The 12,456-nt window shown below is 40.1% G+C and overlaps 1 protein-coding gene across 4 annotated transcripts in view; it reads right to left on the bottom strand.

The window, feature by feature from the left end:
• The window catches only part of ZDHHC13 (zDHHC palmitoyltransferase 13), a 51,065-nt gene extending 39,365 nt beyond the window's left edge, over positions 1-11,700 (bottom strand). For 2 of the 4 annotated variants that reach the window (XM_081790301.1, XM_081790300.1), the window contains exon 1: positions 11,584-11,700. Coding sequence is in view for 2 of the 4 variants with exons in the window: in XM_081790300.1 (XP_081646426.1) it covers positions 11,584-11,610 (27 nt within the window). In the remaining 2 variants the exon portion in view is untranslated. Of the gene's footprint in view, positions 1-7,119; positions 7,296-11,583 lie in introns of those variants that run through there. The other 2 variants (XM_081790299.1, XM_081790302.1) reach the window with 2 other exon arrangements.
• Positions 11,701-12,456: the final 756 nt, after the last annotated feature.

The raw sequence follows: 12,456 nt of genomic DNA on the forward strand, positions 1-12,456 counted from the left end.
CAAAGTCAAAAGGAGTGAACGCATACAGAGTATGTTCTCTCACTACAACAGAATTAAAGTAGAAATCAATAACCAAAGGGTATGTGGAAAATTCTCAAATATTTGGAAACTGAACAACACATTTCTAAATAACCTATAGGTCACAGGAGAAAACAAAGAATAAGTGGAAACTATTTTGAACTGAATGGAAAAGAAAACATAGCAAAATACGTAGCATGCAGCCTAAGCAGTGTTCAGAGCGAATTTTTAGCTTTAAAAGCCAAACAGGCAAAAAGAGTCTAAAATAAATCATCTAAGTTTTCACCTTAAGAATCTAGAGACAGAAAATTAAACTCAAAGTAGACAGAATGAAGAAAACAGTAGAGGCAGAAGAAACCCATACAATATGGAAAACAATGCAGAAAATCACTGAAAAAAACTCATTCTTTGGAAGGAATAAATTAATAAAAATTAATAAACCTCTAGCCAAATGGATCAAGAAAAAAGAAGATGTCAATGACAAACAGGCTTAAAAAGGAGACATCAATACAAGATTCTATGAACGTTAAAAAGGTAATAAGGCAGGGCTCAGTTGGTTAAGCGCTCAACTTCGGCTCAGGTCACGATCTCAGTTTGTGAGTTCGAGCCCCGTGTCCAGCTCTGTGCTGACAACGTGGAGCTTGGAGCCTGCTTCGAATTCTGTGCCTCTCTCTGTCCCTTCCCCCATTCACATTCTGTCTCTCTCTCTCTCAAAAATAAGTACACATTAAAAAAAATTAAAAAGGGAGTAAGGCAATACTGAGAACATCTTTATGTCAAAAAATTCAACAACTTAGATGGAATGCAAATACCTCAAAAGACACAAGTTATCAAAATGGGCTTAAAAAGAAATGAGTAGCACTCTAGCTATTAAAGAAATTGAATTCATAATTTTAAAACTTCCCATTAGGGGTGCCTGGGTAGCTCAGTTGGTTGAGCATCCAACTCTTGATTTCGACTCAGGTCATGACCCAGAGTCACGGGATCGAGTCCCCTATCGGACTCGACCCTGAGCATAGACCCTGCTTAAGATTCTCTCTCTCCCTCTCCCTCTCTCTCCTTCTGCCCCTCTTCCTCACTTGTGTGCACAGGCACACATGCTCTCTCTCGCTCCCTAAAAAATCAATCAATCAATCAATCTTCCTATTTAAAAAAAAAAAAAATTACCAACCCCAGGTCTATATAACTTTTAACTGATGAACTCTATCAAAATACTTAAGGAAGAAATGATACCAACTCCTTCAGAAATGATAGGGAATGCTTCCCAGCTCATTGTAGGAAGCAACATTACCCTGATACTAAAATCAAGAGATGTTACAAGTAAAAAACAAAATAAAATAAAAAACAAAGCAAAAAATAACTATAGACTCAATATCCTTTAAAAGCACAGATACAAAGATCTTTAAACAAGACATTAAGCAAAGCGTACCCAGTAATATGTAAAAAGAATAATATAGATTATAGCCAAGCTTAAACATTTTAAAACAAATCAATGTGACTCACCATATTAACAGAATAAAGGAAAAAAATACATTCATTTCAGTAGAAAAAAAGCAGTTGACAAAATTCAACACCATGCATGATAAAAACTCTTGAATAAAAATTCCTGGCACAGCAGGGGAAGAACGGAACTTCCTTAACCCGATAAAGAGGTACAGGATGAGAAATCAACAGCTAACACACACTTTGGCAAAAGACTGCATACTTTAACTGTGAAGACTGAAAGAGCAAGGATGTCTGCTATCACCACTTCTTCTTCTTTTTTTTTTTTAACTAGGCTCTACACCCAACATGGGGCTTGAACTCACAACCCCAAGATCAAGAGTCGCTTGCTCCACCAACGGAGGCAGCCAGGCACCCCAATTTTAATCAACATTGTACTCAAGTCCTAGACAGAATAATAGAGTAAGGAAAAGAAATAAAATGCATACAGATTAGAAAAGAAACAAGTCTATCTTTATCTGCAGACAACAGGATCATATACATAGGAGATCTAAGCAATCTTTATAAAATTTAAATAGCATCAAAAATATAAAATACTTAAGATCATTTTCTATCATATCCAGCATTTTTAATTACATTCAAGGGGGAGGTTCACATCAAGTATCTAGCAAACCATTCCTAGAAATTGAAACTGGCTAATTATTTCATCATTCCTTCTTGTGCTTTACCATAAGGTTATCCAGCCTTCACCCACCTTATTCACCAGACCTATCTCTCTGAACTTTTCACTGTTTACAAACAGCCCCCCACCAAAAACAAACAAACAAAAAAAAAACCCCACTATTCTCAAGGGATAAATACACATTAGGAATAGAAAAACTGAAGATATTTAAAATAATATGCCTAAGTCAATTCTCCAACAGTTCCAAAAAAGGTTTAAGAAATGATAGTTTTACTGAAATAAGTCTATAACCCCTCAATGGGTTTACTAAAAGAGGAAAGAGCCTTGTCTTTTTTTAAGCTAACTTACAATAAAATTGACTTTTTGGTATGTAGTTCTATGAATTTTAACACATTATGTATATAGAGTTGTGTAACCCACCACCAAAATCAAGATACAACACAGTTCCAACACTTCAAAAAACCCCACTGGGATATTCCTTTGTTGTCATACCCTCCCCCAATCTCAACTCCTGGCAATTACTGATATGTTCTTCATCACTAGTTTCATATTTCCCAGAATGTCATATGGAATTATATAGTACATAATCTTCTGAGACTGGCTTCTTTCAGGTCACATAATAGTTTTAAGACTCATCCAAGTGGTTTTATGTTATTAACAGTTCTTTCCTTGCTGTATAGTATTCCGTTATATGAATATATCAGTTTATCCTTTCAGACAACCCATGTGAGCTGTTTCCAGCTTTTGGCAATTATAAATAGAGCAGCTATAACCATTCATGCAACAAAGCTTTTGCACGAACATATGTTTTTGCTTCTAAGAGTGAGACTGCTTGGCCATCTGGTAAGTATACCTTAAATTTATAAGAAATCATCAAATTATTTTCCAGAGTGGCTATACCACTTTGCATTGCCACTAACAATGTATGAGAGTGCCCACTGCTCTACATGCCCACGGGCGCCCGGTATGGTCAGTGTAATAGATCTGTAGCAATACATAGTCATGGTCTTAATTTGCATATCCCTTAATGGCTGAAGTTGAGTATCTTTTCATGTGGTTATTGTCATCTGTTTACTTTCTTTGGTGAATTGTCTTTTACCCATTTATTAACTGGGCTGTTTGTCTTCTTACTGTTAAGTTTTGAGAGTTCTTCACGTTATATATTCTAGATACAAGTTCTTTGCTAGATACGAGATTTGCAAATATTTTCTCCCAGTCTGTAGTTTATTTTCCCACTTCTTAAAAATCTTTTATAGGGGCGCCTGGGTGGCTCAGTCGGTTAGGCGTCCGACTTCGGCTCAGGTCATGATCTCACGGTCCGTGAGTTCGAGCCCCGCACGTCGGGCTCTGTGCTGACAGCTCAGAGCCTGGAGCCTGTTTCAGATTCTGTGTCTCCCTCTCTCTCTGCCCCTCCCCTGTTCATGCTGTGTCTCTCTGTCTCAAAAATAAATAAACGTTAAAAAAAATTTTTTTTTAAATATTAAAAAAAAAAATCTTTTATATAGCAAAAACTTTTAATTTTGATGAAGTCCCATTTATCAATTTTTTTCTTTTATGTACCATGCCTTTGGTGTCCCTTCTAAGAAGAGCTATCTTGGGACCACAACTCCTCTGTTCAAAGAGGAAGTTTTCCTCCCACAGAGTTTCAGGTGCTTGTGCTGCCAGGAGACCTTCTTGCTCCTTGAACCTGAACTAGAAAGAAGGCTTCTCACAGAGCATTCTGTCTGCACTGATGCTCATCTCCATGGTTCAAGTTCAAGCAAGGGGGGGGAACAGGGGAGGGAACCCCCAATGGAAAAAAAATGTAAATTCGCTCCTGGTTCAGTCATTTTTTTTTGAATTCTGACCTTTCCCTGCAATCTACCTGTTACAATTTACTTTTCAGAATCCTTAGACGGCTGCTACTTACATTGTGCCCAGTGCGTTCAGTGGGATTGGCAGGGCGGAGCGCACGTATTCCACCTTACCCAGAACCACAGCCACAAATGCTCTTTCAATAGGTAAGTTCTGCTGTAGCTGGTGGATTCAGCCTCACTACCCGACACTCCACACACAAGCATACTCACACACAGCTAAAAATAAACATATAGGTAGTGAGATCGAAACATAAATAAGAATATTACTTTAGGATTCTTTTCATCGTATCACAGCAATTGTAATGATATCCAATTGGAAGACAAGCTGTTGAGGAAAGAGTTGAACTATGCTCACAATTATTAGTGTGTCAGTAAATAGCAGATATAGTTAAAGTTGACAGAGTAGTCAGTCTACTTTTTACATCAACATTAATTTTTTAAATTACAAAATGATTCATATTCGTCTAAAAAATCTAGCAACATAAAAGTGAACAAAGGGTAAACAATCTGGACTATTTTCCCTCTAATCTGCAGCCCCCCAAAAAATATTATTAGCAGTTTGGTGTATCCTTCCTCATTATGTATATAGCTGACCCTTGAATAATTCGGGTTTGAACTACACAGGCCCAATTACACACAGATTTTTTTTTTTTTTTTATAAACACAGTATACTACTGAAATGTATTCTCTCTTCCTTATGACTTTCTTATTAACATTTTTTCTCTATCTTACTTTATTGTAAGAATACAGCATATAATACATATAACATACAAAATATGTGTTCATCAACTATTCATCTTATCAGTAAGGCTTCAAAAGCAAGCTATTAGTACTTGAGTTTTTAGGGAGTCAAAAGTTACACGTGGATTTTTTTTTTACTGTGTGGGGGTTGGCGCCCCTAAACTCAGTGCTATTCACAGATGCAGACTAATTTCAGCCTTCACTTCTATAAAGAACCCTGTAAAGAACACCCTATACATTTTACAGCATTGATTTCCCAAAGTAGGACTGCTGGGCCAGAAAATATATGCTGAAACATAAATAGATACTGAGCAACTACTCTCCCCATTTCACACTCTGGAGCAAGTATGTGAGTATTCTTTTTTCCCTACAAACCTCCCCATAACTGAACATTATCAATCATTTTACTATCTTTCCAATCCAATAGCTAAAAACAGCATCTTGTTTTTCATTTGTATGCCCCTAGTTGCTAATGAATCAGTGTTATGTTTATTGGCTTTCATATTTTTTCTTTCGTGGACTCCCTTTTCATAGTCTACTGTTTTTCTAGTGGATTGTGTATCTTTCCCCATTTGTATGTTAGGAAGATTAACCTTTTGTTTAGACACAGATTTTTCAACGCAGAAATTTACTCATTCCACAGATACAAATTTTTTTGCTTCTCTTAATGCCTTATCATCAGCTTCATTTTTTGTGTAGAAAGTTGAGGAGGATTACACATTTCAATGTAAAGATTATCCACAATTAAAAGCATTTATTTTTTTCAACAATTAATTACTGTGTATTTATGGCATACAAAGCATTATGCTAGGGGCACAGAAGACATGGGTATCTATCCTCCAGGAGTTTAGTCTAATAGAGTCTAATAGAGACAAACAGAGTAAAGTGATAATGCAAGGCAACATATGATTAAGTGGCAAAAATGGGTGGTAAAGCCTAAAGAACAGGAGCTACCTTCTGTTCACATCATCATTTTTTGCCAAAATCGAGGTCAGAGTAAACCTAAAAAATGATCATATAAATTCAAAGCCTGTTTTCAAAGTCAGTGATCTCCAAAGTCAGGCAAGGCCAATCAAGGCCACATACGCAGTGACCCACTGGGTAATGGGAGAACATGTTAAAGCTTCTATTATAATGATTTTTATCTTTTTTTTTTTTAAAGGGAAAACCACAAAAATTTACAAACCCGGTTCTTTAAGCTTTACTAATTTTAGCACTGCCAGCCTCTTTTGATTCAAATGTCAAGCCAGTCACTCTTTTACAGCCTGGGGCTGGGGGGGGGGGGGGGGGGAGCGGTGGGCAGAGTAGAAGTTCCACCACCCAGAGGGGCTGACAGTGGGACCTTCAGCATACTGCAGCATCTATCAGGTTAAGTTCATTTTCAAGTTACATTATCTCATTTTAACTTACTCCTCTGGAAATAAGCAAGTGGCTTAAATTGATTCCTACAAAGAAGCCATGAAGTAGGCTAATAATAAGCATAAGTACAAGCAAACAAGAAAATAGCAGAGCTGATACTTTTATTCATAGTACCTTCAGTATAACCTAAAGTAAAAGCAAAGACAATCTAATCTGATCTAACAAAAAGCCAGTCTCCCTACAAAAAAAAAAAAAAAAAAAAAAAATCAAAATTAATCGAAAGGACTACTTTGAAACACATTTATATTTATTATTTTTAGTTCAAAACCTTACCATAGGTATATAACAGAGCTGTCTGTCAGTCAACGAATATAATTTAGAAACATACTGTCAGATCTTACAATAGCATGCCCTGTGACGATACGAATTCAGCAATGGGTTCCTGTCCCCAGCCCCCATGTACATCAAACAGAGGGAAGCTGAACTTTTTAAGTCCCAGCTGACCGACCACATAACACAGAACCGTGCCATCAATCTGTAAGTTAGAGTGACCAATTCCCAACAAGTGACTAACAAACTGCAGTCAGTACCTGGATAATTTGGACCATGCAGCGTGCAGTGCAGGCTTCATTTATCATTCTATTAATTTCATAGCACATGATGTTTTACAAAAATGAAAATGTGGGATTCCGCTTTTCACATTATGGTAGGGTTTTACTCTGGGGGTACAAGCTCAAAACTGTTTTACTGATAGGAATGCATGATCAAAGCAGCTTAAAGATCTCCTTTGCTTTGGATATCACACACCCCCAAAATTTTACAAGAGCTACCGTTGAGAAAGGGAATGATCTGCTTTGGGGGAGGTCAACTTTGGGGGCAGTCACATAAAACTGTTTACGGAAAGCAACCATACATTCCTATCACCAAGACTAAAGCAAGATAATAAATCCTTCTTAGAAATTACCCTCTAGTTATAAAAAAAAAAAAAAATGTGTAAGTATTCTCTGATTTCATTTTTACCTTGTTGAAATGTAAACCCCTTGAGAACAAGGCCAAAGTCTCAGATTTCATGTTGGTGAATGTTGGCGAATGCTGGTTATTTTTGGCTTCAGTGTTTACATTTGTAAAAGGCAAAGAACTGGCCAGCGTAGCTATAAAGTTTCTTCCACGTCCATGCTGTATGGATCTAAGAGGAGCTGTTACAACAGTCATTACTGAAATGTGCACTGACAAAGACTTTTCACATAAACAAACACCCTTTACAGCAGTGAAAGCTCCACTGCTATCTGGCGACCTACAATGTTAAGGGAACAGAAGAGACTAGGCAAATTCTCATGATGGCAGCAAACTCATAAGAGTTCTCATTAACCATTCATTCAGAGAAATGTAAAGAACACCTGCTAGGTACCAATCACAATACAGATGGTCCCCAACCTACAACTGTTCAACTTAGGATTTTTCAGCTTCATGATGATGTGAAAATAATATGCATTCAGCAGGAACTGTACTTTGAATTTTGATCTTTCCCAGGGCTAGTGATACATGGCAGGATGCTTGTGATGCTGGGCATGGCGCCCACTCAGCCATGCGATCACAAGTGTGAATAACCGATATGCTTTCAACCATAGTGTACCCAATATAACCATTCTGTTTTTAACTTTCAATACTGTATTCAATAAATTACATGACATATTCAACACTTTATTATAAAACAGGCTTTGTGTTAGATGATTTTGCCCGACTGCAGGCTAATGGAAGTGTTCTGAACACATTTAGGCGGGTCAAGCGAAGTTATGATGTTCAGTAGGTTAGATGTAATAAATGCACTTTCAACTTATGATGGGTTTATTGGATGTAACCCCTTTGTAACTGGAGGAAAATCTGTATTAGGTAATTAGGGAATAAGACAATTCCAGCTGCAATCCATTCATTTACTCATCAGATGTTTACTGAACGCCCTATATGTGCCAGGCATTGTTCTAGACACACGGATATGGCAGTGAACACAACAGGCAAGATTCAAAAAAAGTAAAAAGGATGGGACACCTGGGTGGCTCAGTCAGTTAAGCATCCCACTCTTGATTTTGGCTCAGGTCATGATCACATGGTTTCACGCGTTCAAGCCCCACAAAGGGCTCTATACTGGCAGCAAAGAGCCTACCTGGGATTTTCTTTCTCTCTCTCTCTCTCTCTCTCTCTCTCTCTCCGCCCCCCCCTTCTCCCACTTGGGCTATCTCTGTTTCTCTAAAATTAAATAAATACACTTAATTTTTTTAAAAAAGTACAAAGGATACCAAGAAACAGGTAGCTGGCTGAATAATCTCCCTCACAGGGAAGAACAAGACATTATGAAAATTATGTAACAGAGATATGGCTACATCTGTGGTGATTTTTTACAACAAAGTCCCTAAATTCTTTGATACCTCTCCATCAAGAGGAGAGGGTCTGTGTCCCTTCCTCTCAAATCTCAGCTCTGTGACTGCCTCACTAATAAAATACCACAAAAGTGATGCTTCACCAGTTTGCAGGCCCAGGTCTTAGAAACTGTCAGCTTCCTCTCTCTGTCTCTTGAGATGCTCACTCTTAGAACCCAGCCACCATGCTGTGCAGAAGCCCAGGCCACATGTACGTGTTCCTGCTGAAAGTCAACATAAACTGCCAGATACGTGAGTAAAGACACCACCGGATGATACTAACCCCAGCTACTAAGTATCCCAGATTATGAGTCTTTCTAGCAAAAGCTCCAGACACAGTAGAGCAGAAACAAACCATCTCTGCTATGCCCTGTCCAAATTCCTGACACACAGTCCATGAGCATGACAAGGGTTGTTTTACACCACTATGTTTTAGGGTGGTTTGTTACATAGCAATAGAAAACTAGAACAATTTTAAGATATAACAATATAAGATATAAGATATCATATATTTTTCACATGGAGATATCATGAATATTATTTTTTTTCTAAATAGTAAATAAGTACTATTAAAGTTACACTGGGCGTTAATTGAAAAGAAACCCAAGATCTAAAAAATCATATTCAAACTCTGATGAGGATCACTATTCCTGCCAGATTATCAGATAAAACAAAGAGAAACCTAATAGATAACCATTAAAACTTCTCATGACATTAACAGAAGTACAGAGTTGCTTCTAAGTTCATTCATTGGACATGTGTTTACAGAGTACCCATCAATACTAGGCACTGTTCTAGATGCTAGGCACACAGCAGCGAACATAACAGATAAAAATCACTGCCCTCATAGAACTTACATTCAATGGAAGGAAAGAGACAACAAACAAGACAACGTATGCATCGGGCTCCGCTGTGCTCTCTCTCTCAAAATAAATAAATAAACTTTCAAAAAATGCAACACTCTTTATTAAAAAAAAAAAAAAAAAAAGACAAAAACCTTAAAGCGGTGGGGGAATAAGCCATGTGGGTATCGGAGGAAAGAGTACGCCAGCCAGAGTGAAGAGAAAGTACAAAGGTCTTGAGGCCAGTGTGGCTAGGGTTGATTAAGCAAGCAAGAAAGTAGTAAAAAACAAAAAGAGGTCAGAGAGGAAACTGGGGAACAAATGGCATAAGCAAATTCTGGCAAAAACAAAAACAAAAACAAAAAACCCAACAACAGTGAAATTGGAATCAGTAGAACCAAATCCAACAAGAACAGGAATGTTTCTGCCTGTTTTGTTCACTGATTTATCTCCAGCACCTACACCAGTGCCTGGCACGTAGTAGAAAGAATGAAGTCTTCACTCTGTCACTTGGCAGCTATTTGACTTTTAACAAATGCCTCTGATATTTTGAGCGTCAGTTCTAATCTTTAAAACTAGAATAACAATCCCTCCCCACCTCATAGGGTCAGAGTGATCAAGCATGGGGAAATATTTTGCAAACTGTAGAGCACCATATACAGGTGAAATCTTTATTACTGAAAAACAATTATTATTATTATTATTATGGTATTATTAACAACAACAATTATTATTAACAATGACCACTCTACCATGCCCCATTAATTTCAACCTCTGAATCATTCTCTTCCTCCACCTGTCATGAAACTGGGGCAGGGCTATCTTTCCCTTCAGCACGAGGGAGTGGACTTTAAGCACTTGAAGGCTTTTGTCAATGAGTGGCAGTAATTAAGATAAGACAGGTAATTCTCTCAACTTTTCCTGGAGATTCTCTGAGAAATAAAATAAGACATAGTTTCCAGGTGAAACTATACCCCCTCTTGCCCCCTCCAGCAGGCTTGCGAGCCTTTTTTTTCCCACTGTCAAAATGCAAGAACGCCTAATATGATAAGAACAACTTAACAAATTCTCTTGTTTTATCCTTTCTCTTAAACATGTTTTATTCTTTCTCTTAAACCCACATCAGACTGCTTAAAGAAGGACAGGAATGAGGAAGCATGAGAAACACTGTAAGGATTGTAAACACTTCTTTTTTTAGAGGCCAACTAATCCAGTCATCTCAAACTGCTTGGGTCCCATTAAGGGCCGAAAATCTGCTATGTAGCTCACTCCAACTGGAGACAGCTTCAGTTTTCTCCTCAGTAAAAAAGGAGACAATATCATGTTCTTCACGATGCTTCAATTCCAGAATAAAATAATGCATATAAAAGCTTCTGGTATATGCTAAGCACTCACTAAATGTTGGCAGAATCTGGATATTCTTCATTTATCCAACATTAAGTGAACAGCTACAACATGTCAGTCGGCACTTTAGGCACTGGGAAAGGGCCATAAACAAAAAGGACAAAAATCTTGTTCTCTCGGAACGCCCTCCTGTTATCTCCTGTAACGTCCCCCACTGGCCCGTTCTGTTCTCTGGAATTACATCTGGCTTCTGGTAGGTTCTCCTCCACAGAATAGCATCCTCTTTTTTTTTGGGGGGGGGGGGACGCGGGGGGCCTGCAAATCGCTATCAGGTACCTACCTCTCTTTCCACCCACCTTTCCCCCAGCAGAAGCCAACAGCCTCAGTTCTTTGAAAGAGTCAGCAAGGATGTGGGAACAAAAGCTAGAACAGGGCTGGGTGGGGCGAAGGCAGGTGCCCAGGCAACTCCACGGAAAAAAGAGATCAAGAGAACCGCACGGATTCCAGGCCAAGGTCAAGACAGGCTGGTCCAACTCAGGTGTGTCACCTGACACCTCTCCCAGGAACGGCCACACTCCACTCCCAGGCCCCTGAGGTCCCTGCCGGGCACGCGGGTACCGGTTCCGGGGGGCATCCTGGCCCACCGTGCAGGCTGGAGGGCCGGGAGGGCACTCACCCGTGTGTCCTCGCCTTTTCTTTCCGGTCGCCTCCGAGAGAATTCCCGGCATCATTCTCGGCGTCTCCATGCTTCCTCCTCCCCGGCCCAGGCCCCTCCGCCCCCGGAGGCCCCTGTTAGGAGCCGCCTCACACCTACGCCCTTCCCTCTCCCCATGGCCGCCGCCGCTCTCCCGGCCCCAAGACCGCCAGCGTCCGGTCGCACTCACCTGCGAGCCCAGCCCCGGGCCCTCCATCTCGCCCCTGGCGGCCGCGACCAGGCGAAGTGGTGGTAGCAGCTCGCGGGCCACCCCCTCGAGCCACCTTCACTCCCACTTCCTGCTTGCGGCCCCGCCTCCGCGGCGGCCCCCTTCGTGCTTTGTGCTGCCAATCTCCCTCGGAAGAGCCAATCCCTGCCCTTTCTTAAGTGGGGGGCGGAACTTTTCCTCTGCCGGGGAAGCTAGTGGGGAACCGCGATTCGGAGGCCCCTCCCCTAACCCGCCCCCTCCTTGTGCTTCCAGCCCCAGGCCAACATTGTGCAGTGCACGCCCAGGTAGGCGTCCACCTGTCCATCGCGCCTCATCCTGCCCCCCCCAACACACGTCCAGGATCAGGCTGTTATTCCAAAGTCAACCCACCACCTATTGAGAGCAAATGCAGACTTGGCTACTTAATAGCTAGATAACCTTGTGAAAATGTCTTATTTTACCTCATTTCCTCATCTGTGAAATGGGGAAAAATAAGGGTAACTACTTGACAGCTTGTCAGAGGATTAAATGAGAGAAAACTGCAAAGCCCCTTAGCCAATGTCTGACATATAATAAAGAACCAGTAAGTGTTAACTATTAAAACATTTGCCACTCTCCACTTTTTGATCTTGAGTAAGTCACTTCCACCATCTGGGCCTCTGTTTTTTGTTTTGTTTTGGTTTGGTTTGGTTTTTTTTATACAAAACAGAAAATATGTGAGTTTCACTGCCCAGACTAGGGGAAGATTGGGCAAGAGCCCTCCACCCCGCACCCCGCGTTCTCCATGCCCTTTTGTGGACTGCATTGAAGAAGCTGGCATCTAAACTGTTCAGCTTGAAGGACAGTTATGAAGCT

Source organism: Panthera onca, chromosome D1 (genome assembly GCF_046562875.1).
Source record: "Panthera onca isolate mPanOnc1 chromosome D1, mPanOnc1 haplotype 2, whole genome shotgun sequence".
NCBI classification, from domain to species: domain Eukaryota; kingdom Metazoa; phylum Chordata; class Mammalia; order Carnivora; family Felidae; genus Panthera; species Panthera onca.